Source organism: Kogia breviceps, chromosome 4 (genome assembly GCF_026419965.1).
Source record: "Kogia breviceps isolate mKogBre1 chromosome 4, mKogBre1 haplotype 1, whole genome shotgun sequence".
NCBI lineage: Eukaryota > Metazoa > Chordata > Mammalia > Artiodactyla > Physeteridae > Kogia > Kogia breviceps.
Window position 1 is genome coordinate 79,815,752 of NC_081313.1, and position 26,302 is coordinate 79,842,053.

A 26,302-nucleotide genomic window follows, 5' to 3' on the forward strand; every position below is an offset into this window, starting at 1 on the left:
GCTTTCGGTATGGGGGCACTGAGGATTAGTAACTACGGTAGAGCAAAGGAAAAGGACAGTGTAACAGCAGAAAGGAAGAAAATGAAAGGAAAACAGAAGCAGGTCTCCCTTCTTCAGATAAACACCAAGGCAGTTGCAAGAACTAGATAACCTGACAGCCACAATTCTAAGATGTACATAAAACCTATATGGTAGAAATAATGACTCAGAATAATTAGCGAATATACTTTGCAATTATTTAAAATGAGTATGCATTGTAAAAGAGTCAAGTAAATTTGATTTCACGGGGTTTAATTTTTTTCATCTCTACTATATCAAATTTGATTTACGACTCCCCCTTTGCTTTATATATGGCAGCAAAATACATAAAAGATTAATGAAAAAGGTAAGGGGTCAGAATATAACAGCATGTGATATCTCTACATGCTCAACCAGAAGATTTACTCTCAAGAGTCTTATTTCCTATTTTGTGGGTAGTTAGGCTCCTGCGTTTCCCCTAGATATTTCTACCTATTAACCATTTCATTGTTCACTAATGAACAAGAGAATGTGGACAATGTGACTCTCCTATTCACTTACTCCAGTCAATATACCTGTAGAGACTGGAATCAAAGCTGAAATTCAAAGGTCTTCTAGTTTAGCCCTTCAACTTTGGCGCTTCCAGTTAAACTCTGTTGTTAAATACTTTGTATATTAAGTAGTAGGATGAAACTTCAAAATCATTTAATTCAACTCTCCTTATTTTACAGTTCAGAAGTCATTCAGAGAACTAGTTAGTGCAGAGACAGGTCAACTCAGGTTTTGTAACTCCTAAACCAATACTTGTTCTACTAAATCATTCTACTTCCCATAACTGCTCCTTGTTTTCTACGATGTTCTTGTTATCCAAACAGTCTGCCTGTGAAACTGATAAACTAAAGTATACCTAGCATAACCAGAAAATCCCAAGCCTCAGGTCAGATACATATCCCACTGCTTCATTTTCTATCCAACATTTTCCTGAAGCCCTCTTAACTGCCAAAACTTTCCTGTTCCTTGTCCTTCACATTTCTCCATCACTGTAATTAATGTTTCAGTTATGTATTATTCTATGTTATATAAGATATGCTAATTATAATATAGAGTGCTCATTATATCAGGAACTATTTTAAGACCTTTACAGGTAGCACTTCATTTACTCCTCAACTTTAAATAAGATAAATAACACTACAATCCCCATTTTATAAATACAAAAATCAAAGTCTGAGAGGTTAAAAAATTTGCCCTAATTCACACAGCTAATAAGTACAACTGGGTAAGTAATCAGGCAGTCTGACCCCAATGTCCATATTCCTGACCTCTCTATATGATAAGTGGATATGATAAGCGTATATAACTACATGAGATTGCATTATTAACGTGGCTGGTAACTTAAAACTGGGGAGCTACAGAAGAATTTTAAAAGTCTTTGTATTTGAAGAGGTTTCTTACACGTTAAAATAGCTTAACATGGCTTACTCCCATAAACGATATCATCTTTGCAAAGACATGGCCCACGTAAGAACTCTTAACTCAGTCATATATAATTAAAACTCAAATTTGAAAAGGTAATGGGGGAAAAAGTGTTGCAGCAATACTCTAACAAATGTCCAGATCAGCAGTGTCCAAAAGAACCTTTGCCATGATAGAAATGTTTTCTATTTTTCTATATTCATCACGGTAGTCACTAGCCCCATGTGACTATTTGGCACTTGAAATGTCTAATGTGACTGAGTACTGAATTTTGAATATTTTGTAATTTTAACTAATTTAAATTTAAATAGCCACATGTGGCTACTGACTACTACATTGGACAGCACAGGTATAGAAGACAAAATGACAGAAAAAAATGAGTAAAGAAATTCTTATTGCCTTTATTTGGAGAGTGCAGTAACAGTCAAATCAATTTAAATGTCTTCCTTTACTTGCTCTAGTTTCAATTATTAACCCAAACAATATAAACCTCCAAAGAGATTTAAGTATCCCAAACTTTCTATATTTCAATTTCTCTTTGTGCATCTCAATGGAAAAAAATAATTAAAGTCTGTATTTTCAACAAAGCTTTATTAATTAGAAACTTTTTAATGTTTGGAGAGCTAACAGTGAATCTGAATCCTCTGCCACCTATTAGAAAAACTAAAAAGAGTCACGTAAATTTTCAATTGTTTTCATAATAAAAACTTGATAATAAAGTACTTACCTTGACTCTCCACTACTGTTTCTAACACTTTCTTCATCACTGTGTCCATTCATTGTAAATATCAAGAAGTTTTAAAATAAAATATAAATCTTCCCAGTTTAAAAGATGAATATAAATACTGACTCCTCTTTGAATATCAAAAATTCACAGATGAATTTTCTTCAACATTCACAGGTTTCCTGGGACCCTTTTGACTCACCTAAAAAAAAAAATTAAGAAAGTGAGAAAATTTCCTGTAGACAAAAAGATAAATAAGTCTATTTGGAACTTATCCAAATCCATCTAGGCCAATTAGATTAGAGGTGGTAAGGAAGGGGTAGGGGTCTTTATCTCAAAATACCTAGGCTTCTATTAACTACATTCTTGACTACTTACTAGAATTCAGCACACCACTGCTTATTTTTGACAGAAAAAATTAAAATATTTGTGGAGTGAGAACTTTTAGACTAACTGCAACCGTGTGTATATACCACACATTATAGACAAAAAACTAAAGCAAAATGGTAGTATATAACATATACATACGTTCCAAGAATAGAAAATAGAGTTTTATTAGATACTTGGCCAAACAAATGAAATAAGGGGGAAAAAGGTTACCTTAATCAAGCACTAATTCCTATCACGAAGGACTTGGTATACCAGAGCGAGGGGAAGTGTTGAAAATGCTCACATGAGAACAGGAGAGTAAAAGTTTATCATATAATCTTAGCCAAAAAAATGTACAGGTCAAAATAAATGTGTCCTTTCACAGGTAAACCGATAGCTCAGTTTTAAGTTTAAGTAATACAGTATATATCCAGTTTGTACATGCAGAGATTCCTCTGGGGGAAAAAGGTAACAGAATATACACTATGATTTTTTAAGCAAGGGGTTTGGGGCAGAAATTATGGACCAAGACACATTTCCATGAAACATTCCATTTCAACATATCAGCACAACACTGGAGAGTCACCTACAAGCCACCCACTAATAAACAAAGGAGATCTCTGGCAGGGGAGGGAGAGGAAGAAGCGGGGGAAGGAGACGTCAGATCCTTCCCCAGCCAGAAAGTACCGAGACAGACGACTGAGAGCAGAGCTGTCCTCCGACCTCAGCAAAGAGAATTTACTCCTACGATTATTTCCATTCCACAAAAAAAGAGGGGGGAAATAGGCTGCTGCCAACTTAATCATAGCAAACTCTGCATCTAGATCGGGATTTTAATTCTCCAGAAACTACAGGCCAGTAGACATAGCAAGAACTGTTATCTAAAAATTATTTCACGCAACATTTATTCCTAATGTTAAATATTAATTCCAACTAGCCAAAGAGATTAACTATTAAACAATTAGATCTTAAAAATCTAGGTACTCTAACTGCCTCTTTCCCGAAAGTCTCTCTTCATTGAGAAAGTTCACTCCTCTTTTCGTTCTTTCCTTTTCACCTCCCTTTCGCCCCTCAAAATGGCTTTCTCTGTACTTTGTAACTTCCTTTCTCCTCCTCATTTTCCTTCTCAGAGTTAAATCCTCTTTCTGAGCCCCTTCTTACAACCGTTAAGTTCTGAAGCTCCAAGCACCCGCAGCTCTCTCCTGCCTTTCACGCGTCTTAACAATGATTCTTCCCTAAATCGTTAAACCCCTTCAATTCGCCTTTTCTTTGCCCCGTCTTTTATCAGTCGCTTTCCTCCTACTAAGTTTTCAAGCGGTTCCCGAAAGGAGGTTGGAAACCTTCCTCCCCCGTCCGTCGCAGCTTCGCTCCAATCAGCCTGCCACCCGGACGCACCCGCCCCCCACCCCCATCCCTCCCAGGGCCTCCATCCCGGTCCCGGAGTCTCCCTTCCCGCCTCAAACTTCCTACAGACCCACCCCGCGCCCTCCCGGGCTCGCCCGGGCTGCTGCCCCCTCCCCCTCCCCGCCGCTCCCCACGTGCTGGGAGCCCGGGTGGCGGCGGGACCCACGCACCGGCCAAGCGCACCGCTCGCGTCTCGCAGCTTTCCCCTCGCGGCCCGGCCGGCCCCAGGCCGAGGAAGCTCGGGCTCGACCGCCAGCTGCACGTCCGTCCGGAGAGAGGATGCGCTCCGCGGCGCCGGCCTGTTCTAGCCACTCACACGCCCCCTGAGCGGCGAGCCCATACCGCCGCCGCCGGCCCTCTCAGACCGCCCCGGCCTATGCCCGGCGCCCGGCCGCTGGGCCGCCGCCCGGGCACCGCGCCGCCCCCGCCCTCCGCCTGGCCAGCTCCCGTCCTCCCCGCCACATCCTGACCCGCCCGCCGACCCCTTTCTTACCGGCGGGCGTGCAGGCTTCGCGGGGCGGAGAGAGCCAACTCGATCGGCGGCCTCCCCTGTGCCCGGGCCCGCAGTCTCCGCCGCCGAGAGTCCTCGGGCTCCGGGCGTTTCGGGGTAAGCAGGAGTCCGTGAGGGCGAGGGGGAAGGGGAAGGACGCGGAGGAGAAGGGGAAGCCCCGGCCCGCAGCTCCAACGCGCGATCCCCTGCGGAGCTGATCCAACAATCAATTCATTATTAAAGCACCAACGGCGAGGTCAGCAAAAGCAAGAAGTAACGAGTCGTCGTCTTCACCGCGGCCGCGCGCGCGCTCCCGCTCCCGCCGCTTATCGGCTCCCGGCAGCCGCCATGACGCCGAGAGAGCGAGCGCAACCGTCTCCGTCGTAGGCGCCGCCGCCGCCGCCGCCGCCGCCGCCGCCGCCGCCGCCGCCGCCGCCGCCGCCGCCACAGAGGTAGCCGTCGCCTCCGCCTCCCGCGCGACGTAAGCTTCTCGGCTCACTCCCCTTCCCCACTGGGCGCGAGGCGGGCAAGCGGGCGCGCGCACGCCGAACTCCACCAACTGGCGCGCGGACAGTGGGAGGGGCTACGTTGTGGAATCGTGGGGCGTAGGAAGAAAACGATTGGTGCTGTGGCAGGGCGGAGGGCGAGTGCGCGCACGCGCACTGATGGGCACGCGCACGCCGGCCGCGCAGAGGCTGACGGACTCTGGCCACCGAGGTGGGCCGTTGAGCATTGCTCGGGCTCTCTGTCTTAGCGGTCCGGAGTTGAATTCCGGGAAGTGGGAGCTGCAGGCTCGCTTCTTGCGGGTATGGACGCTACTGTCACTCGGGACGGTTGCGTAAGGACGTCACGACCGAGAGCCCGAGAAGGAACTAGGGAAACAGGGTGGTGGGGAGATATTGAAGACTGATGGGGCTTGGGGAGCCGCGGAAGGGCTGTGTTGGATAAGCCGAGGGGGCGGGGTCGAACGTGGGGTCGGTGGCCCTGGCCTCGGCCCCTTGCCGGGTCTGAGCGCCTGTCTGGAGAGGCGGGGAGGGGGTTGCTGCGTCACACCAGGCAGCCTGGGAGCCCAACTGTTGGGCCACTGTGGTCACCTCCCGCCGCCTCCTACGCTTAGGCGACCTGAGACAAAGGCTTCCTAAGGGAGGTGTGAGCCGGGCACCTGAGGAGGCGGAGAGAAAACACAGACCGAGTTATTGACACCCTGTGACCCTTCTTGATTCATTTGTGGGTCGCCCGTGCCCAGTTCAGGAAAAAAACGTGTAGAACGTTTCCAGGTTGCTCCCTGGGGGGCTGGTGGAGGGTGCGGTGCCGAATCACTACAAAAAATGCAATGCGAGAGACGTTAGTAACTGTCGCAGGTTAACGTACTGCAATTTAGTTGACGGTTTGTTTTATAACTAACTGCGGGCCTCAGTTACAACCTTTTAGGTCTGTCCAAAGAAACACTGAGTGTTCCGCTTCTCTCCTTTAAGCCATTTTTTAAAATCAGAATTATGTTACACTTCATTATTTTTCTCGTCCACAGATCAGTCTTGAGTCAGCCCAGGTTAATGATAATTTATGAAACTTTCTAATCCCAGTCTTCAGTTATTTGATCTAATGTAAAGGACTGCCTTCCAAGTCAAATGAGTTTGAATGCGGTAGCTTCATTCCCAAAATAATTATTTTCACATGTGGGAAATATTCAAGTTTTAGTCTACTGTCTGTTTAAACAGTTTGTTCCGAGCCCTCAAAAAGATCTCCAAACATAACACCAAATACGCTATTATATGGAAAGGTATGCTCACCCTTGGGGAGTAGGGGAAGGCAAACAGGTAGACACAGCCTCTCGAAAAAAAATTTATATGTCTGTGGTCAATGAATAGAGAAACAAAATGAAACACCACCATAGTTTGCAAAATGATCTATGCTCTGCCTCTTTTTTTATCCTAGTTATTAAATAGCTATAATTCTGGATTGTGAGGAATAAAAAGATCATACAAATACCCATCTCTGAAGTCCTTAGAAACTAAGTGCTAATTTTTAATACTGTGCTTTAAAATTATGATAAGGTGCCTTGATAATAGGAACTTCCTGTTCCTCGGACTCATTTATTTCTTGGATTACTAGAGTGGTAAGTAAAAAATAAAAACCTGAGGAAAACATGGCAGGTAAAGAATTTTGTAATCAGAAGTGTGATTTAGATAATAAAGTCTTCAATTATAACCATATTGCATTTTGTTACCTCACCAAAAAATGATTAGTGTATTCACTTATATGTTTTATATGTTTTTTGAAAGCACCTTTTTAAACTGAGTTGCTATTTGGATGTGATATGCTACGTATAATTTTGAGACCCTTTTTTTGCAGCCAAAAATAATAAAACCTTGCCAAATTTGTAATAATATATTGAACCTTGGAGACTTATATTTCTGGTAAAATTATAATATACTTTATGACTTCACAGAATTTTAGAATGACTATTGAGACTGGAGAAATACAAGGTAAGTGGAAAATTGAAAAATCTTACCAGTTCAGTTTTTTAAAAGTCAATTGATAAATAAGACAAAAATATTTTTGACCATATTTTATCTGCATAGTTAAATTCTCAGTTTCACTTTGTTTAAACAAACTGTATGTCTACTTTTTGAAAAGTCTACTAAAAACGATAGACAAACAGTAAATAATCTGAACACATGAATAGCAAAAATCCCTGAAAATTAACATCAACCAGGAGGTCTTTATTACTGTCTGATTTTCCATTTGGGAGATTTCATATTCTTTGGAAAGAATATTACTTTTACAAAATCTAGGACAGCACTTTATAGGTTCTTAATTCTGACATGCTCTACTAGGACTAGTTACCAGTGGGTATCCTTAGGTGGGAATAGATTGAAAACCACTTACCCAGAATTGTGAGATGTGCAGCATAAAGACAATAACAACTCTTGCTTTTCTGTTAACATTTTGGATGCCAAGATAGGATTTTAATTCCATAATTATGTTCTTGTTGCCTAGAGGATTTGTATACAAAAAGCTGCTAAAACAATCAGGACAGTATTAAAATACTCTAGAATCTCAATCTATGACATCATTTCCCAGGTTTTTGCAAAACAGAGAAAGAGTCCTCCAAATATGATACTTAAATTTACAAAGTCTGCTGTAAACAGAACCCATGAAATCCCAAGTCACCTTATAGTGAAAATTTACTGTACGTTTTCTATTTTCTTGATCTTAAAAAGTATAGGAGAGTAGCTGTGGTTCCTAGTGTTGGGCAGGGACAGGAGTCAGTCACCTTGGAAAGTTTTTCCTAATTACACATGCTGGACACTCCCTTTCTGAAATGCGCAATTTCTAGGTTATAAGTAGTGTTTGGAAAAACTAGATTGTTCTGATAACCACCAACAGCTCATTCACCTTGTTATGGCCACTGTATTTGGAGATTTTTACTGATAAATTCTTTTTTTTTTTTTTACTGATAAATTCTTAAATCAGTAAGTAAAATTTCAAATGTAAAGCTCTTCGAGATGATAGTAAGAAGCAACTGTGTATAAAATCTAATAGGTATTGAAGTGGATACAAAGATTCTACTTAAAAATTAAGTGTGCAGATGGGGAAAAATGTTGTTTAAGTAGCTAACCCCAAAATATCAGATTGGTACCTTGATGCTGTATCATTCCTTCCTCTCCCCCAAATCCTTTGTTTACTGTCCATTTTACCTCATGTATGTTGTCTTCAGCCTTTCTCCTTAATCCCCACTACTTTGTTTACTTAGGTTCTTTTCCCTACACTTTTCCCTCCAGGTCACCCTATAGGCTTCCTTCAGATTTGAAATCTAGTGATATTACTCCTCTGTTTCAAATACATATGTTTAAGTGTACCACATATATTTGCATGCATAATTTAATTACTTCGTTCACAATCTGATTCCAACATTGCATCCCATCATTCCTACCAGACACTTGACACTCCAGTCATACATTTCTCCAGGTCATTGGGAACGTATCAGTATCACTGTAAATGGATATAGTCCATCTGTCTTATGAATCATTTTATTTTAGGTGTAAGTAAATCAATAGCTGTTGAGTACACTGGCAAATTGTGCCAAAACCCTTACGAGACATGTCATGCAGCTCTCTCATTTCCCTTTTAGGAAATTTTGTATTCTGCAAATGTAGCATATCGTTACATTGTAATAAAGCATTTGTTTCCATATTACATCGTGAGCTCCTTGAGCTGACTCTGTTTCCCATTGCATTATATCCACATTTATTCAATACGTTGCATACCAGGCATTCTACAGGGGTGGGGAAGGGAGGGTTATAATAGAGCAAACATAGACACTTTCAAGAGTTAAAGTCTAGTTCAAGAAATAATCACACTTGGAAATCATAACTGAGAAAAATGGTATGAAGAAACATATAGTGCCATGAGAATTCATAGTTCAGAACCCTAGTTCCAAAAGTCTCCCTAAAAGAAGTGACATCTGAGAACTGAGAATTTTTTTTTAATTTTTTTTTTTAATACAGCAGGTTCTCAATCCCAATCTCCCAATTCATCCCACCGCACCCCCCACCAGCACTTTCCCCCCTTGGTGTCCATACGTTTGTTCTCTACATCTGTGTCTCTATTTCTGCCTTGCAAACCATGAGAACTAAGAATTTAATGTGGATTAGATAAAAGGGAAGTGAAGAGCTTCGTAACACGTAAACAGTAACAACATGGCAGAAATTCGGGGGCCAGAGAGATGATATCAACTTATATCCCAGTTTGCCAAGGATAGGCCTTTTTTTTTACTTTCAGAAGTGTTCTGGTTTGGATGATAAATTACATTGTCACTCTATAAGGGACTAAAAGAAGTACAGTACTGCTGGAGCAAAAACTGAGGAAGGTGAAGCTGCATGATGGCCAGACCATTCAGGGCCCAAAGGCCAGGTAAAAAAGTAGGTTCTTTGCCTGGAATAAAGGGAAACCTTTGACAGATTTTAAATTGGGTGGTAATGATGAGATTTACAAATTGAAAATTTTAACTGTAAATTCCAAAAATGGATTAAAGGTGGGTCAAAGTCAACACAAAATTCTTGAATTAGGAGGCTAAAAGATTAGAAATAACTTTAATGAACCAGGGTAGTAGTATGGAAGTAGAGTAGATTTGGAAGGAAATGTCCATAGGATTTGTTGATGCGGTTGGATTCAGGGTTAGGAGAAGGAGGGAAGCTGTACATACAATGGAATGGAACTGAATGGTAATATGTTTGGAAATGGGTAGGTGTGAAGATTATAGATTTAGTTTAGAATTTAGTTGAGTTTCTCATGTCATTGAGTCATCCAAGAAGCTTTTGGATAGAAGTCTGGACCTGAGAAGGGAGATCTAGACTGAAAAAAACTGTTAAGTGTGTAGGGGGAAATTAAAATCTTGAGTATATGTGACATAGGCTTGGAAGACAGCCTAGGAGTGTACAGTGAAGAACTTCAATTAATTTTTGGTTAGGTAGAGGAAGATTAGCTGGATAAGGAGTTATGATGTCAGAAGGGTGTTGTGCAATAGAGGACATAGGTCTGAGTGCTTCAGGGAAGGAGTGAATAGTGTCCAGTGCTATGGTGAAATAAGGCCTGAATAATAGCCACTGGATTTAGTAACATGATGGTCATCAGTTACCTTAGCAAGAACTATTTTGTTGGAATAATAGGGCTAGAAGCCAGACTGGAGTAGAAGGTAATAAATGAAAAAGTGGAATCTGAGTCTAAATTTCTCATTTAGGTGATCTGACTTTGACTTGGGAGGGAACATGAATTTTTTTTTTTTTTTTGCTGGCTTTTGTGGATTTTTATTTAGGTGAAAGATTTAGAGTGTTTCAAAGACAATGGAAAATGTCATTATGAGAGAGAGAGTAAATATATGAGTTAGCTACAAGAATTGGCTGGAAGGATTACCACATAATAATCACTCAAAAAGAAAATACATGAACATTTCAAAGTGATTTGGGGAAAATATAGAATTTTTTTTTTCAATCAGAAACTGAACACTAGATAACCACTGTTTATAGTTATGGGCTATAGGTGGCCACTTAATTGCTGTGATTTGAGAGTTTCTGTGAACCTTCTACTCTCCAAATACATGCCTCATGCTCTACTAATGTTTGAAAAGTTGTTGGTAGAAATCTATTTTAAAGCATATATTCATGGGAAAAGTAATCTGTTAAGAAAGTAGTTCTGAACTGAGCCAAAATTTAGAAATACCTGAGGAACTTCACGATAAAAATGCTGAAGCCCTACTTCAAGGGATTCCATTCCATTGTTCTGAGAAGGGGCCTGGGCATATGCATTCTTTAAAAGCTTTTTAAATGATTATTCTAATGTGCCACTGACGTTTAAAAACTATGGACATCATCATGTTAACACTGCATTGACTCAACATTTAGTTTAGATGAAGTAGAGAGAAGCCAGGTCACTTATTTTGAAAACGGTGGTTATTAACGGGGAGATTTTGCCTCTTGGGACATTTGACAAAATATGGAAAGGGGGTTGGAGCTGCTGACATACAGTGGGTAAAGGCCAGGGATAATGCTAAAGATACTACAATGCACTGGACAACCCCCCACATCAAAGAATTATCTGGCCCAAAATGACAAAAATGTCATTGTTGAGAAACTCTGCTATAAAATAGGATGGCAAGCTAAGTACTATTTTTTAGTAAAGTCTTAATGGGTGGGGCTTACAGTTTAGTAAGAGTGCTGATGAATGAGGATCTACCTAACAACTTAGCTCCACCTAACAACTTAGCCTTGCTTATTACCAGCAACAAAAGAACCTCAAATAAATTTGTAGAACTACAAAGTGTGACTAGCACAATAGACTGATTACATTATTTTCCTAGTTTAAAAAATATAGTGCAGCTGAAACATTGCTGGCGGGGGGGGGGGGGGGGGGGGGTTATACATTGATTGCAGTCACTTTGGGAAATTGATAGACAGTATGCATTACAGCTGAATTTAGGCCTGTAATTCAGCAGTTTCTCTCCTGAGTGTATATCCAAGAAAATGAGTGCAGGTGTCTTCTAAAAGTCTTGTATACAAATATCCATAGTAGTTTCATTCATTATGGCCTCAAATAGGAACAAAGTGAAATATATTCTTACAATGGAATATTACCCAGCAATAAAAATGAATAAACTGCTACACACAATAATATGGATGGATCTCATAGGTATTTGTTGAAAACCAATTCATATTGTATTGGGTAGGCCAAATTTGGGTTTTTCCATAAGATGTGATGGAAAAACTCGAACAAACTTTTTGGCCAACCCAATGTTATTCCATTTATATGAAATTCAAGAAAAAAACTAATTCATGATGATAGAAGTCAAGGTAGTAGTTACCTCTCTGGGCATGGGTATTGACTTAGAAGGGGCACAAGGGAGCCTTATGAAATGATGGAAATGTTTTGGATCTTGATCTCTTTGGTTGTTATGAATGCATACATGTGAAAAAGTTCATCAAGCTGAACATTTAAATTTTGTGAACTTTACATATGCCATACCCCAATTTTTAAAAGTTAAAAATCAGGAAACCTAATTTTGAACTACTTGAAATCTTGTATCTTAAGTACTTGGTTAAATAAAGGGTTGGCTACCTAACATGTTCTCAACAGATAAAAACAACTCTAGTGCATTGTATAGTGAAAGTAAATTTTGGATTTGGAGTCACACCTAGTTTTGAACCACACCTTCATCCATTATTACCATATGACTTTGGGCAAGTCCTTAAATTGGGACCTTATGTTTGTGATTAAAAAATTCAGCCTTGATTCATGATCCCCCACCACTGAGGAATATCCAGAGACATTTAGGGTGGGCCCCAGCAGCTGTTTATATATAGGTATCCCCTTTTCAAAAGTTCATTTTATGCCACTTCACTTTTATGAAAAACATACCTTAGTACCTGTTTTCACTGAAAAGAAATCCGAAGAGGATTTTTGCTTTTACAAAATAAGACGAAAAGCGAAAATAGCATTCAGCATTTGTTTTGCAGTGAGCCGGTGGCGTGCACCCTGAGCAGCAAGAGTGGCACTTCCAAGCTCCTTCCCTGGGGTACTACACTCAGCCTCTCAGCATCAAGCCATCATGCTTTGAACTGTGTCTGTGAGCATCAGTGCTTTATCTCCATTTATTTTGTGCATCCATTAGCAAGATGTGTCCTAAGGTAATTGCTTCTTTGTTTTACCTCATTTAGGTTTGCGAAAGGTTTCATAGGAACACTATCCTAGCTTTAGCCAGGGTAAACAACTGAACCCTATCTGGACCAATCAGATTGTTCTGAGAATTTAAAATTGGAAAGTTTATCAGACAGCTGATCTTTTCCTGAGAAACATAAAGTTAGGCCAGGGTACTTTGTTTGGAAGCAGCACATGGGGAGTCAGAGTTGTGTTGCAAAAACAAGAATAATCTCAGATTACTTACTGTATCACTCAGTGTTATAAATGTTATAACTCTGTGAGGTTGGTACTGTTATCTCTACAGGTAAGTAAACTGAGAAGCTTGACTAAAAATAAGTGCTGAAGCGCTGAAGCTAAATTTTTTTTTTTCTTTCTCTCTCTTTTTCTTTTTGGAAGCTAAAATAAAACCTGGTTAGTTTGAATCCAGTCTGTGTTTTCATGAAGTGCTGATATATCAGACACGTGTATAATAGCTGCCTTGGTTCCTGATAGCTTTCCAGTTCCTGAGTTCAGTCCCTTGAGAAGGGCAGTCTGCTCCCTATCTTTGAATTATTTATCATAATTTATCCTTATAATAAAATTTCATGTCTTTGCCTAAGTGGATCAGCCAATTGCAACTGAAAGTGTCCTGCTCTAGTCTGACTGTGAATGGGAATGCAAATAACAAAGCTCAGAGAAACTAAAACTGACTGAATCGAGGTGGGGCTGCTGGCAATAAAGACTTTCCTACCTTAAGATGGGAACCTGTTAGCTTCTGTTGTGCAATAGTGAATCTTTTACCCAGGCTTTCTCCAATATTGTCTCAGAACTCAGACTAATGTAGTCACTGAGGTAGGGCCTAGAGATCTTGGTAGCCAAATATAAAAAATATTGAGTGCATTGGTTTCTATGTGTGGAGTTATGAAAAGTATGTTGGAAAAGAGGAATTCTAAACAGAGTTCCTAGGTGAAAGTAGATTGGAATGGGTTGTGCCAGATTTAGCAAATTTGATTTAGCAATTATTGGAAGCCAATTTGCCTTTGGGCTGAGAATATACAACTAGATCAAGAGATTACTCAAGGGGCTCATTGAATGGCAACATAATATTTTTTTTGCCACCTGTTTCTAATTCTAAAGTTTTGACATTGAATACCAAAAAGTGAAATTTTAGTAATAGGAATAGGACTCTCAAGTAAGAACAAATTGTATTAAGGACTCTTAATTCCTCAGCTTCTTCCAAAACATTTTCCACTTCCCATCCCCTCTAATGCTTCCCAAAAGTGTGATGATCCTTCACATTGTCAATCAATAGCCACTAGGATTGGAATGCAGTATGTGTCTGGGAATATTACTAAATGGCAAACTGCAAACTGCCTTGCCTACTTTTTCTCTTGTTTGCTTTGAGGCTAAAGCAGAGAACAACGGGGATGGACAGAGTCTCAACTGTTGCTCAGAAACAAGTCCAGATTGACAACTTAAGGAGAAACCAGACCCACTAAAGTCTTCAGCGTTAGCTAAATAGAAAAGGAATCTGCCTAAAAGAAAATTAGTAGGCTCTCCTCCACGGTAGAGCAGTTGCCTCCCATAAAATCCCAACGTAGACTCAGACCACAGACTATCTCAACCCCTCAAGCACCTCCTGTTTTCCAGTACAAAAGAATGCACCAGCTAGAAGTGTATATCCTTTCCCGAAATGAAGAACCTTAGTGTCCCTTGTCAAGAGTGGCCCTGGAGGACTCTGTACAAGAGAATCCAAACTGGATATAGACAGATTTTCTGATAACTCACTGGGAAGTTGGTCACTTAACTCATGCCTTATGAGATTTCAAGGGCCATTATTTACTATCCCACTCCTGCTGGGTACAATATATACTTTAGCGAGCTGGTTAAATTTATATTTAGTCCACAGATTGCAGAATTAATCCAAGTGTTTCTTTTATGGCCTTTATATACCTATCCTAGGGCTAGTTACATTCAAAATAGTGTTAAGATGGACAAGGCGTTTTCTTACTTGGAATTGACATTCTAGTTTGGGGAAGGAGGAGAAGAGAGAGAGATGAATGAGGAAATAAGCTTACAAGCTGGGATGGGCTCTATAAAGGAGAGATAGATAGTGTAATGTCAGAGTAAAGAGAGACATACTCAGATGGGAAGAGCAGTGGGGTGGTCAGAGGAGGCCTCTGAGCTATAACTGGAAGTGTGAGGTAGAGCCTACTGTGGCAAGAACCACAAGAAGAGTAGGAAGGAGAACAAGTGCAAAGACCCTAAGGTAAGAAAGGGTTTGTTACGTGTGAAGAACTGAAGGCAACAAATATAGCTGAAGCATAGCAAGGGGGAAGCTGGGTTGACATGAGATTGAAGAGATGGCCAAGGAACCTCCTTTGATCTAGAGCCTTGAGGGCTATGGAAAGCATTTGGGGTTTAATTCCAAACACAGCAGGATGCCATTGGAAGTTTTTACACCAGAGAATTGTGTAATCTGATTTGCCTTCCATAAGATTGTTCTAGCTGCTGTGTAGAAAATGGATAGTAGTAGTAGCAAGAGTGGCTCTCCACTCTCTAGCTCTCCACTTAGGGACCTACTTTAGTGTATAAATGGCCTGTTAGGATTAAAGGAGTAGCTTTAGAGATGTAGACGAGATGGAATCAAGATAAATTGGGGATGTTAAAGTAACATTTGAGTTGAGGTCCTCATTTGCCATTCATTAGTATCTAAATATGTTAAATGATAAAAAGCAACACAAACATTTGGAAATGTGGAGACATAATCAAGAGCTAGAAATCCTGAAGATAGGTGGGAGTGGAGAGGGGTGGGGGAGAGAATGCTATTTTTTTGTTATAAATATTCAATATCATTTTCTTAAAAAAATTGTATATATGTGTGTAAATGTGTTTATGTGTAACCTTTGCTGTGAAAAGTTCAGAGAGGTGTAGTGATGGAGGAAGTCAGAGGATTTTTTTTTTAAGTAGGAAATACTAATGTATGGGGGCAGAATAATAACATGTAGCATGAATAATAACTAATGTATGTTGCATGAATAATAAGCAGAGAATGAAAATTTGATGAAGTGCAGTAGACAAATGGAATAACTGAAGAAGCAAAATACTGAGAAGAAAAGAAACTATACGTGTTAAGAGTTAGAATTGACCATGATAGGAAAAATGACACTTTCAATTTTTTACAGAAAAGAGGCTGAGAAGGTGAGTACAGATGCAGAGAGGTGTGAATATTTGTTGGAATGAAAATGAAGTAAATTCTCTCTGATGGTTTCTGTATTCACAGTGAATTATGGAGTAGGATCACCAGCTGAAAATGGGTAGAGTGAAGGAGTTTGACATAACAGGAAAAAAATATGACATTTTTACCTCAGAGAACGTGAACATGAACTTCCTAGGGAAGCATAGTAGGACTGCCAGGTTGTCTTGAGTGTTCATTTGCAGTCTGTGGTCAGAATTTCAAAAAAAATCAGTCAGCTAATTGTATTATTTCTTTATTAAGTTGCTTCGTTCTCTGCACAAGGAACCAAACTGAGTTCAAGCAGGTCTAGGATTTTGTTAAGTGAGTTCAACAGAGAGAGATGGGAGCCAAGGCAGTTGATTGTGCTTAAAAAGGAATATAATGATGAACCATGAAATTCAAGCTGGGTAAACATTGGAGTAAATACAGATCATTAAAAAGTAGTGGGGTGAGGGTGGGAGTCAATGGACTGGACATCTCTAAGAGGCCAAACACTTATTGCCAACCTAAAGTGAGATGGTGGACTGAATAAGATGCCCAGAATTGACGTTTCACAAGTAGTGCAGTTATTAGGGCTTACGTGGTCTGGGGTTAGTCTAAGATATGAGTTTAGGTTGTGTAATAGTCTTCGGAGGTGATGAAGTTAGAGAATTAAGTTTTTTCTGGTTCTGCGTGTAAGGAGCTTACAAGTTCCCACTCCATCCTAACTGAGTGAAAAGTCAACAACTCTTTGGATCCGCAAGAGGGGGGAGAACACAGGACAAACCTCTATCCTCAAGACTGGAGAGACAGGAAAATATTGGGAGTCACAGTTTACCTAAGCAGAGGTGAGCATAAACCACTGTGGGAACCAGTCTAGGGTAAGAAAATCTGAACTATATGAATTGCTGGAAGCCCAGTGCAGACAACTCTAAGAGTTAAAAACTTCAGGGGACTCAGCCATGGGCGGGTAAGGAGGACAAAATCGTAAGGTTTACCTCCAGGAGCTCGACTAGGTTCCCACAGTAAATATCTGACAAAAAATGTTCTTGGGCTTCCATCAGGAGGAAGGGAAAAGGACCCATTTTGAAATATCTAAGAGCACTCTGTTCTAAAGAAAGCCTGCTCTCGGGGGGAAAATAGTTAACCAGAGCCCAATCTGCTGGGATATTATCAGAGCCTAACTAACCTAGGGGAAGGGAAATACCCAACTCCAGCCCACTTTAGCCATCCTGTCCCACTTAGGAGGGCAGAAAGAAAACTGAGGAACACTTGTGAAGTACACAGTCCATAGGCATAGGCTCACTAAAAGACTGAGACATAATCATAGGACTAGAGAATGCTTCCTCTGCCCCCACACATCACTGCCACATTGCTGAAGACCATTTCCAGCAGTTTCTTTTACCCGATACAACATATCTAACTATCAATAAAAAAATTATCAGTTATATCAAGAGGCAAAAAACATAATTTGAAGAGAAAGAGAAAGCATCAGACCCAGACATTGCAAGATTATTGGAATTATCAGACTGGGAATTTAAAACAATTATTAGTAGTATCCTAAAGGTTCTAGGGATAAAGTAGACATCATGGAAGAACACATGGGTAATGTAAGCAGAGAGATGGAAAACCTAAGAACCAAAAAGAAGTGCAAGGGATAAACAGCCAAACCAAAAAAACAAAAACAAAAACAGTTTAACAGGAAAGAATTGAGGGCTTCCCTGGTGGTGCAGTGGTTAAGAATCCGCCTGCCAATGCAGGGGACACAGGTTCAAGCCCTGGTCCGGGAAGATCCCACATGCCGTGGAGCAACTAAGCCCGTGCCCACAACTGCTGAAGCCCACGAGCCACAACTACTGAAGCCCGTGTGCCTAGAGCCCGTGCTCCGCAACAAGAGAAGCCACCTCAATGAGAAGCCTGCTCACAACTAGAGAAAGCCCGCATGTAGCAACAAAGACCCAGTGCAGCCAAAAATAATAAATAAATTTTTTTAAAAAGAAAAGAGACTGTGCTGTTGGATGGGCCATCTGCATATATATTTGAAAGTCACTGGGAATGACTGTAGTCTTGGAAAGGGAAAATATGATAGTAAACCAGGAACTAAAGTTGATGATAAATAAGAGAGTAACTAGAATGGACAGCTACAGAGGACTGATCAATGGTAGAGCTGATAACATTAGCTTCAAGGGAGCATATATTCTTGGAGAAAGAATAGTGGCCCCAGATCCTAACCCTGAGATTCATAATACAGGAGCAAAGAAAGTCTTCACTTGGAAAGGATATAGTTGAATCATGAGTTTAAGACAGCCTAGACTCAGTTAATGTTAAGAATATAGGTCTTAATTTGAAAAGGATACACTATTATTCAACAACTATGTGTTGAACATCTGTGTATTGTGCTTTTTGTTTTAAGTGTTTGAGATACAGCAATCAACAACAACCAAAGATAGTCCCTGCATTGTTTGAGGCTTATATTCCTGTGAGGGGAGCCAGAAAATAAACATGTTATACCTATAGTGGTAAGTGCTATGAAGAAAAAAATCGTGTGTGTGTGTGTGTGTGGTGTGGGGAGATATCACAGAGAGCTTCCCTGAAAAGGTAATAGATATGTGAGCCAACACTTGAATAAAGTAAAGAGAGACTGACAGATATATTGCAGGGGCAGGGGCAAGGGCAGGGGCATTCCACCATGTAGAAGAGTGAGAGAAAGCCATAGACTAGAGTGGGCTTATTATGTTTATGGAACAGCAAGGAATCTAATGTGATTTCAGTAACATGAGCACTCACATACTAATTTTTTAAAATTGTTTGCATTTATGCTAATTTTTGTGTTAAGACTTTAAGGAAGAATGCTTATTTAGCTAGAAGCTTCTCTCTTCATATTTTAAATTATCCATAGATTTTAATTTTTCAACCTGATATATGAAGTATTTGGAGACTAGGTATAACAGTTATAATAAAGCATAAATGCTTTATTTTTTTAAACATCTTTATTGGAGTATAATTGCTTTATAATGGTGTGTTTCTGCTTTACAACAAAGTGAATCAGTTATACATATACATATGTTCCCATATCTCTTCCCTCTTGCATCTCCCTCCCTCCCACCCTCCCTATCCCACCCCTCTATGTGGTCACAAACCACCTAGCTGATCTCCCTGTGCCATGCGGCTGCTTCCCACTAGCTATCCACCCTACGTTTGGCAGTGTATATATGTCCATGCCACGCTCTCACTTCATCACAGCTTACCCTTCCCCCTCCCCATATCCTCAAGTCCATGCTCTAGTAGGTCTGTGTTTTATTCCCATCCTGCCCCTAGTCTCTTCATGACATTTTTTTTTCTTAGATTCCATATATATGTGTTAGCATATGGTATTTGTTTTTCTCCTTCTGACTTACTTCACTCTGTATGACAGACTCCAGGTCCATCCACCTCACTACAGATAACTCAGTTTCATTTCTTTTTATGACTGAGTAATATTCCATTGTATATATGTGCCACATCTTCTTTATCCATTCATCTGTCGATGGACACTTAGGTTGCTTCCATGTCCTGGCTATTGTAAATAGAGCTGCAATGAACATTTTGGTACATGACTTTTTTTGAATTATAGTTTTCTCAGGGTGTATGCCCAGTAGTGGGATTGCTGGGTCGTATGGTAGTTCTATTTGTAGTTTTTTAAGGAACCTCCATACTGTTTTCCATAGTGACTGTATCAATTTACATTCCCACCAGCAGTGCTCCACACCCTCTCCAGCATTTATTGTTTCTAGATTTTTTGATGATGGCCATTCTGACCGGTGTTAGATGATATCTCATTGTAGTTTTGATTTGCATTTCTCTAATTATTAATGATGTTGAGCATTCTTTCATGTATTTGTTAGCAATCTGTATATCTTCTTTGGAGAAATGTCTATTTAGGTCTTCTGCCCATTTTTGGATTGGGTTGTTTGTTTTTGGTTATTGAGCTGCATGAGTTGCTTATAAATTTTGGAGATTAATCCTTTGTCAAATGCTTTATTTTTTAAAAAAATAGAAATCAATTTGATTCTTTGGTTTCTTAGTATTATTTGTAACTATGGATCACCTATTTTTTTCTCTGTTCAGTTACTATCACTTTAATTAGAGAAATGTAGGTAAAAATTACATGAAACTATCAATTCATATGTATCACTAGCAAAACTTTCAGAGGAAGTGAGCCTACATGATTCATCTGAAATAATTAGCCAAGACAAATAGACATATTTGAATGGAAGGAAAAATAAGTGTGAGTACCTTGTTTAAGTTTGATGTCCCATGGGTCTTCATAGTTAAAATTAACATTTAATTTAAAGTGACAATACATTATTAAATAAAGCTGACTAGACATTTTCAGAACTGCTCAAGACCATAATTCAAAAAGAGTCATGTACCACAAAGTTCATTGCAGCTCTATTTACTACAATAGCCAGGACATGGAAGCAACTTAAGTGTCCATCGACAAATGAATGGATAAAGATATATACAATGGAATGGAATATTAGCCTTAAAAAGAAACGAAATTGAGTTATTTGTAGTGAGGTGGATGAACCTAGAGACTGTCATACAGAGTGAAGTAAGTCAGAAAGAGAAAAATAAATATGCTAACACATATATATGGAATCTAAAAAAAAAAAGTTCTGAAGAACCTAGGGGCAGGACGGGAATAAAGATGCAGACGTAGAGAATGGACTTGAGGACACGGGGGGAGGGGGGGAAGGGTAAGCTGAGACGAAGTGAGAGAGTGGCATGGACTTATATACACTACCAAACGTAAAATAGCTAGCTAGTGGGAAGCAGCCACATAGCACAGGGAGATCAGCTCGGTGCTTTGTGACCACCTAGAGGGGTGGGATAGGGAGGGTGGGAGAGAGATGCAAGAGGGAGGAGATATGGGGATGTATGTATATGTATAGCTGATTCACTTTGTTATAAAGCAGAAACTAACACACCATTGTAAAGCAATTATACTCCAATAAAGACGTTAAAAAAAAACCCTCTTTTTTAAAAACTGCATTTATAGGACAAAAAGTACAGTCCAGTAGAATTGCTATGAGGAAGAGAGTGGCAGTAGTACCCTGCTTGTTTTTCATACTTCCATTTCTGCCTTACCCTGCCCCCTACCTTCCATCCACTCTCAATATAGAAACCAGAGGGGTGTTTTAAAAACATAAAGCAAATCATATCACTCTACTGTTTAACACCCTTTCAGAAAAAGCCAAACTCCTTTCCATGGTCTTCCAAGAGCCTGCATGATCTCACTTCAGTCTAGCTCTCCAAAGTCTTACCCCCATGATTCTCCCCCCTACTCATTATGTTCCAGCTACTTGGCCTCCTTTCTATCCTCATGCCTGCCAAATTGTTTTCCACTCACTGTCTTTCGCTTTGGTTGTTTCTAGGCGTGGAATGCTTCTTTCAGCTCTTGTCATGCAGGCTATTCGTTATCGTTTGGGTCTCAGGCCAGATGTCACTTCCTTACAGAGGTCTTCTAAACAACATACTCTAAAGGGGGCTTCCTCCGTGACTTTTCTAGTTACTTTTTTTCTTCATAGTAATGATCATGATTTACGATGACTTCATTTTACTTGTCTTACTTGCCCATTGCTTTTTCCCCTTCTTACCAAGAAGGTAAGTGCCTTGATAGACTGCTACAGTGAAACATTTGGAAAAGTAAAGGATATGTGGAAAGTAAATTTTGTAGGATTTTTTTTAAAGCAATTAAAAAGTTATAGGTAAAGTGTAAAAGTTCTACAGAAAGGAAATAAAATCCTAGTACCCTATGGCCATCTTTTCCATGGTCATCATAAAGTTAACACTGTTACTGTTTTAGATAAATATGATGATGTAATTCTCTGTGTGGTTGGGGTGGGAGGGGTGTGTGAGTGCTAGATGCCCACAGTGGAAGTCAGCATTGCCATTCAACATCCCTTCCACCTTTCCCCCCTGCATAGTGGCCATGTACTTCAGCTTTAGAAGTGGGCCTGATTAATCCTAAATGACTCATGTAATCTAATACCCCGTGCCACTCTAATAAATTTATAGGTGAACCAGGTGTAAGCCAAAAAATTCATGACATTCCTTAGGCCATAGGGGATGATTCAGGAATGAGCTGTGACCCATTTTGTAGTATAAAGCTGTCTAGGAATTCAGAAAAAAAGAGATTTCCTTATTGCAGTGTGAAAGATCAGAGAATGGCCCTCTTTCTTCCACTGGATTTTGGGTGTGTCAGTGTGAAACCAGGAGCTGTTATAGGTCTTTGCCCCCACAGGAGAAGCAGTCTAAGGATGGGACGTCACCCAGAGGAGAATAGAACTGAGGAAATGACAGAGAACTGGAGCTAGAGCCACTGAATGAAGCGGACTCAGGTTCATTGCAAACTCTGGGCTTCTAATTGTGGAAATCAGTGCATTTCTTAATTTCTTAAACCAGGTGGGATTGGGATTACTAGAAATTGAGGTATCCTAACTGACAAAATCCAACTCTTTCTTAACAAGTCAAGAGATATTTAAATATGTAAGTTATATGTATATATGTTAATATGCATTATTTAGAAAAGTGGAGCTTGCTAACAGAAGAAATAGCTTTAAATAGTTGAAGTGTTTTCTTCTTGGAAACAGGGTCGAGAGATGGAGGGAAGGGAGATGAGCCCCAGGTTATTCTTTTTCATTGTTCGCCTTACAAAACTTTGATTTCTTAAACATGTACCTTAATTATTTAGATTTTTCAAAAAGAACCTAATGAAGTTTAGAATTTTAAATTGAGTCTATTTTAAAAATTATTTCTTTAATTACTTTTTTTTTGGTCCTGCCGTGTGGCTTGTGGCATCTAGTCAGGGAACTAGGGATTGAACCCAGGCCCTCGGCAGTGAAAGCGTGGAGTCCTAACCACTGGACCACCAGAGAATTCCCTTTAATTACTATTTTAATAATGCAGTTTAAAGATTAAAATATTTGGTGTCTAGATGTAAAAAGGATAAGACGTTTGAAGATGTCTCTGTTTAAGTGCCTAATGGCCAATATCTTTAAATGTATGCACTATGCTGTGAAAGTGTCGAACAACCGAAAAAGTACTGACTGCTTCCTTATTAAGATGGATTTCTTAAAATGAAATGGACATTTTATATATATGGTTATCATAGCCTGTTTCTGATTGGTAAGAATATCAGCTTTTCTTTTTCTTAGAGTGATATTGATAATACACTTTCCCTACATAATATTATGGCCCATGTTCCTCTTGTAAAATACTTTTTCTATTAATCCCCAGTAGATGTGCACAGGTGCCCTCGTGTTCGCTCTACATAAAATTTCAGATAATGTTTGATACTTTCCTCCTCCTACTACAAATTCACTTTGTGTCTATTCTCATCCAGATTTCAAATGTCATCTGACATATATTTTAGTGGAGTGTTTCAGTATCTTCCACAACCACTTAATTTTTATACAGTCTAAATAGTTGGAGACACATTGAGTCATTTTTTTCAGTACACACAGAAGTGTCCACAAATCCAGCCTGTGTCCACACACTGTGTAGTCTGGATTTTGCTTCCAGGAAGAAAGGGCACATTTTGTCATTCATACAAAGTTTCTGTATGTATTAGTGGTGAACAAAGTTGGAGAGGGAAATAAAAACAACAATAGGAGAAGGTCATAGAATATATAATCGATTTCAACTAAGCTTTTTGGAGCACAAGCTGAGTGTTAGGCACTGAGATCACATTAATGAAGCAATTGGTGAGCCCATAAAGAGTAGGGGAACCACAGACCTGTCTGCATAGGGCTACCCCAGTTCATACCTGTTTTCTCATTGTCCCATCTGATTAATGTCCCCTTTCACTCTCAAATGTGTACCAGTTTGGACAGTAAATTATGTAGTCACCCTCAAAAAAGGAAAAAAGTCATTCTAGACTGAGCAGCAAAGTCATGAGTAAGTGAAAAAGCATGATCTTTTCTGGTTTGGCATGACAGGGAGGTTGGGGGGGGGGGGAATGACATGAGGTAGAAATATGACTGAAATGATAGGGAGTCTAAGCCGGTGATTGGCCTGATACACTACTTTTAAGGAGTTTATTTTTCTTGAAGGCATTGGGGACTGATGGTGGTTTGGGAGCAGGCAAATGATAAGATCAGATCTTTTTAGCATTGGAAAAGAGCAAAAGTACATTCCCCTACCACTATTCTCCACGCTCCTCCCACACACATGGGGGGAGAGAGAAAGAGATGAGAATCATGTCCTTTCTGAATGTAAACACACTCATAACTGAGCTCCACTTAATCTTTAAATCTACTCTAACTCCTTGGAATGAATAACAGATCCTCTCCTTTCCATCTGTAAAACACACTGCTGTCACTGGAATGCTGAATTTCTAAATGCTTACAGGTGGTAAACTACTCTAGTACCACATACATTTCTGCTCCTATAAGTTGAATTGTGTATTTTAAGAGATTATGTTTTTGTTCTTAAGCCTATTGTTGCTACTTGTACTTGTTATTGCAATTATGTAATTGAAAAAAATTATGTAAACTGATGAACTAAGAAGGCAAATGGTTCTTTCCATGAAATTTTTGTGGAATGCTTTTTAAAAACCAAAGGCAAGTGACTAAAAATATTCAGATAAGTGAAGTGTGGATGAAACAACTGTAAAAACAAACAACAACAGGAAAATAGCATAAACATTCAGAATGTTCTGTGCTCAGTTTGCTTTTTCACATACTGTATACCTGAAGCCATGTTAATATGCTTGAGTAAAGAGACAATTCAAGGCTGCCGCCTAAGATTAGGGCTGCTACTTGGTTGGGCTTGCTGTTGTCTATGGTCATTCTCCAGGATTCATCCAGTTTTCGTTGGAGACAGACAGGTGAATTAAATACAGATATGATAGGGACTTCCCTGCTGACACAGTGGTTAAGAATCTGCCTGCCAACGCAGGGGACATGGGTTTGAGAGCCCTGGTCCAGGAAGATCCCACATGCCGTGGAGCAACAAAGCCTGTGTGCCACAACTACTGAGCCTGAGCTCTAGAGCCCACGAGCCACAACTACTGAAGCCCATGTGCCTAGAGCCCGTGCTCCACAACAAGTGAAGCCAACGCAATGAGAAGCCTGCGCACTGCAACGAAGAGTAGCCCCATTCACCACAGCAAGAGAAAGCCCGTGCACAGGAACAAAGACCCAACGTAGCCAAAAATAAATAAATTTATTTTTAAAAAATAGAGATATGATAGGGACCATATTAGTCAGGAATCTCCAGAGAAAGAAACAATAGGATATCTATAAATAGAGATTTATTGTAAGGAATTGGCTCATGCAATTGTATAGACTGAGGTGTCTCAAGATCTTCAGTTGGCAACCTGGAGACCCAGGAGAGCCCATGGTATAGTTCCAGTCCAAGTCCCAAGATGAGAACCAGGAACGCTGATGGGGTAAGTTCTAGTTAGAGTCTGAGTCTGAAGGCAGGAGAAGACTGATGTCCCAGTTCAAAGACAGTCTGGCAGAGAGAGCAAATTCTCCCTTACTCAGCCTTTTTGCTCTATTCAGGCCTTCAACAGATTACATAAGGCTCACCCACACTGGGGAGGGCATTTTGCTCAGTCAAACAATTCAAATGTTAATCTCATTCAGAAACACCCTCATAAACACACCCAGAATGTTTAAGCAAATATTTGGCACCCTGTGACCCACTCAAGTTGACACACAAAATTAACCATCACAGACGACCCTTGTGATTTTTAGAGTGGCACTGATCTCCACTATCCTCACCTAAAATATGATATGTTGCTTTTGGTTTATTTTGTCTGAAGTGGGCTGGGTATAAGTTTCCCAGACTTCTGCTTGGCCTTCCCCACTATGATAGCTTTTACTTCAGGAGCTAAAACCCAGTGTGGGGATTACTCCAACTGCCAAGTGTGTCGATCACAATTGTAACCTTCAGGGACTGAGGAAATGACCACTAGCTGTTTCCATGGACCCAGTACCCACTGTGAGCCAGAATTTAGCCAGGACTACATTTATTACCTGGCCTCTGAATGTTTCTACCCTTAATGGGGAGGCCAAGATGATGATACTCCAGATCTCTTAAGTATCAGTGTCAACTCAGACCCTGTGTCTGATTTTCCATGAACTGTCTGGATATTCCCTGTTTCTCAGTATGCAGTCACCTGAGAAAATGGCCTAGATGCCTTTAGGGAAGGACTAGAAGAATTATTACCATATACACTTACTGTAGTGTTTTGGGGTACTTTCCTCTGGCCACTTGTACAGTCAGCACGTTCTGGGTCTGAACGTTGGCTCAGATCTGGGAACGGGGCAAGAGATCATGACATTCTCTTATTGTAGTAACTACCCTCAGTCTCCTCGTCTACTCTTGCTTTCTTTGGTTATGAATGGTAGGCAGTACTCTTGTTGCCTGCCCATCTGTT

General features: G+C 40.1%; 2 protein-coding genes and 1 long non-coding RNA gene across 6 annotated transcripts in view; 2 read left to right on the forward strand and 1 right to left on the reverse strand.

Moving 5' to 3' along the window:
• Positions 1–5,005, reverse strand: part of CHD1 (chromodomain helicase DNA binding protein 1) — a 75,248-nt gene extending 70,243 nt beyond the window's left edge. For all 3 annotated transcript variants that reach the window (XM_059063492.2, XM_059063491.2, XM_067031384.1), the window contains exons 1-2: positions 4,482–5,005; positions 2,219–2,417 (exon numbers count right to left, since the gene is read on the reverse strand). In XM_059063492.2, coding sequence (XP_058919475.1) covers positions 2,219–2,271 — 53 coding nt within the window. In that variant the 5' untranslated portion in view covers positions 2,272–2,417; positions 4,482–5,005. The remainder of the gene's footprint in view (positions 1–2,218; positions 2,418–4,481) is intronic.
• LOC136794132 (uncharacterized) lies at positions 2,954–4,963 on the forward strand. The gene is made up of 4 exons (XM_067033299.1): positions 2,954–2,969; positions 3,873–4,250; positions 4,352–4,595; positions 4,735–4,963. Exons 1-4 carry the CDS (start codon positions 2,954–2,956, stop codon positions 4,961–4,963), a joined length of 867 nt encoding a protein of 288 aa, XP_066889400.1.
• Positions 5,006–5,149: 144 nt separating the features above from the next.
• Positions 5,150–24,656, forward strand: LOC131756394 (uncharacterized). Of its 2 annotated transcripts, XR_010840196.1 has the most exons (5): positions 5,171–5,284; positions 9,264–9,395; positions 12,491–12,661; positions 18,284–18,389; positions 22,157–24,443. It is a non-coding gene; the product is annotated as an uncharacterized lncRNA (long non-coding RNA). The 2 variants fall into 2 exon arrangements; XR_010840195.1 differs by lacking the exon at positions 9,264–9,395 and having other exon boundaries at positions 5,150–5,284; positions 22,157–24,656.
• The last annotated feature ends 1,646 nt before the right edge of the window (positions 24,657–26,302 follow it).

What these genes read in the sequence shown, in the direction of transcription:
- LOC136794132 (XM_067033299.1), top strand. An exon ending in GGCTCGACCGCCAGCTGCAC is followed by an intron (nt 4,251 to 4,351) that starts GTCCGTCCGGAG and finishes CGGCCCTCTCAG; the next exon opens with ACCGCCCCGGCCTATGCCCG. An exon ending in CGGGCTCCGGGCGTTTCGGG is followed by an intron (nt 4,596 to 4,734) that starts GTAAGCAGGAGT and finishes ACCAACGGCGAG; the next exon opens with GTCAGCAAAAGCAAGAAGTA.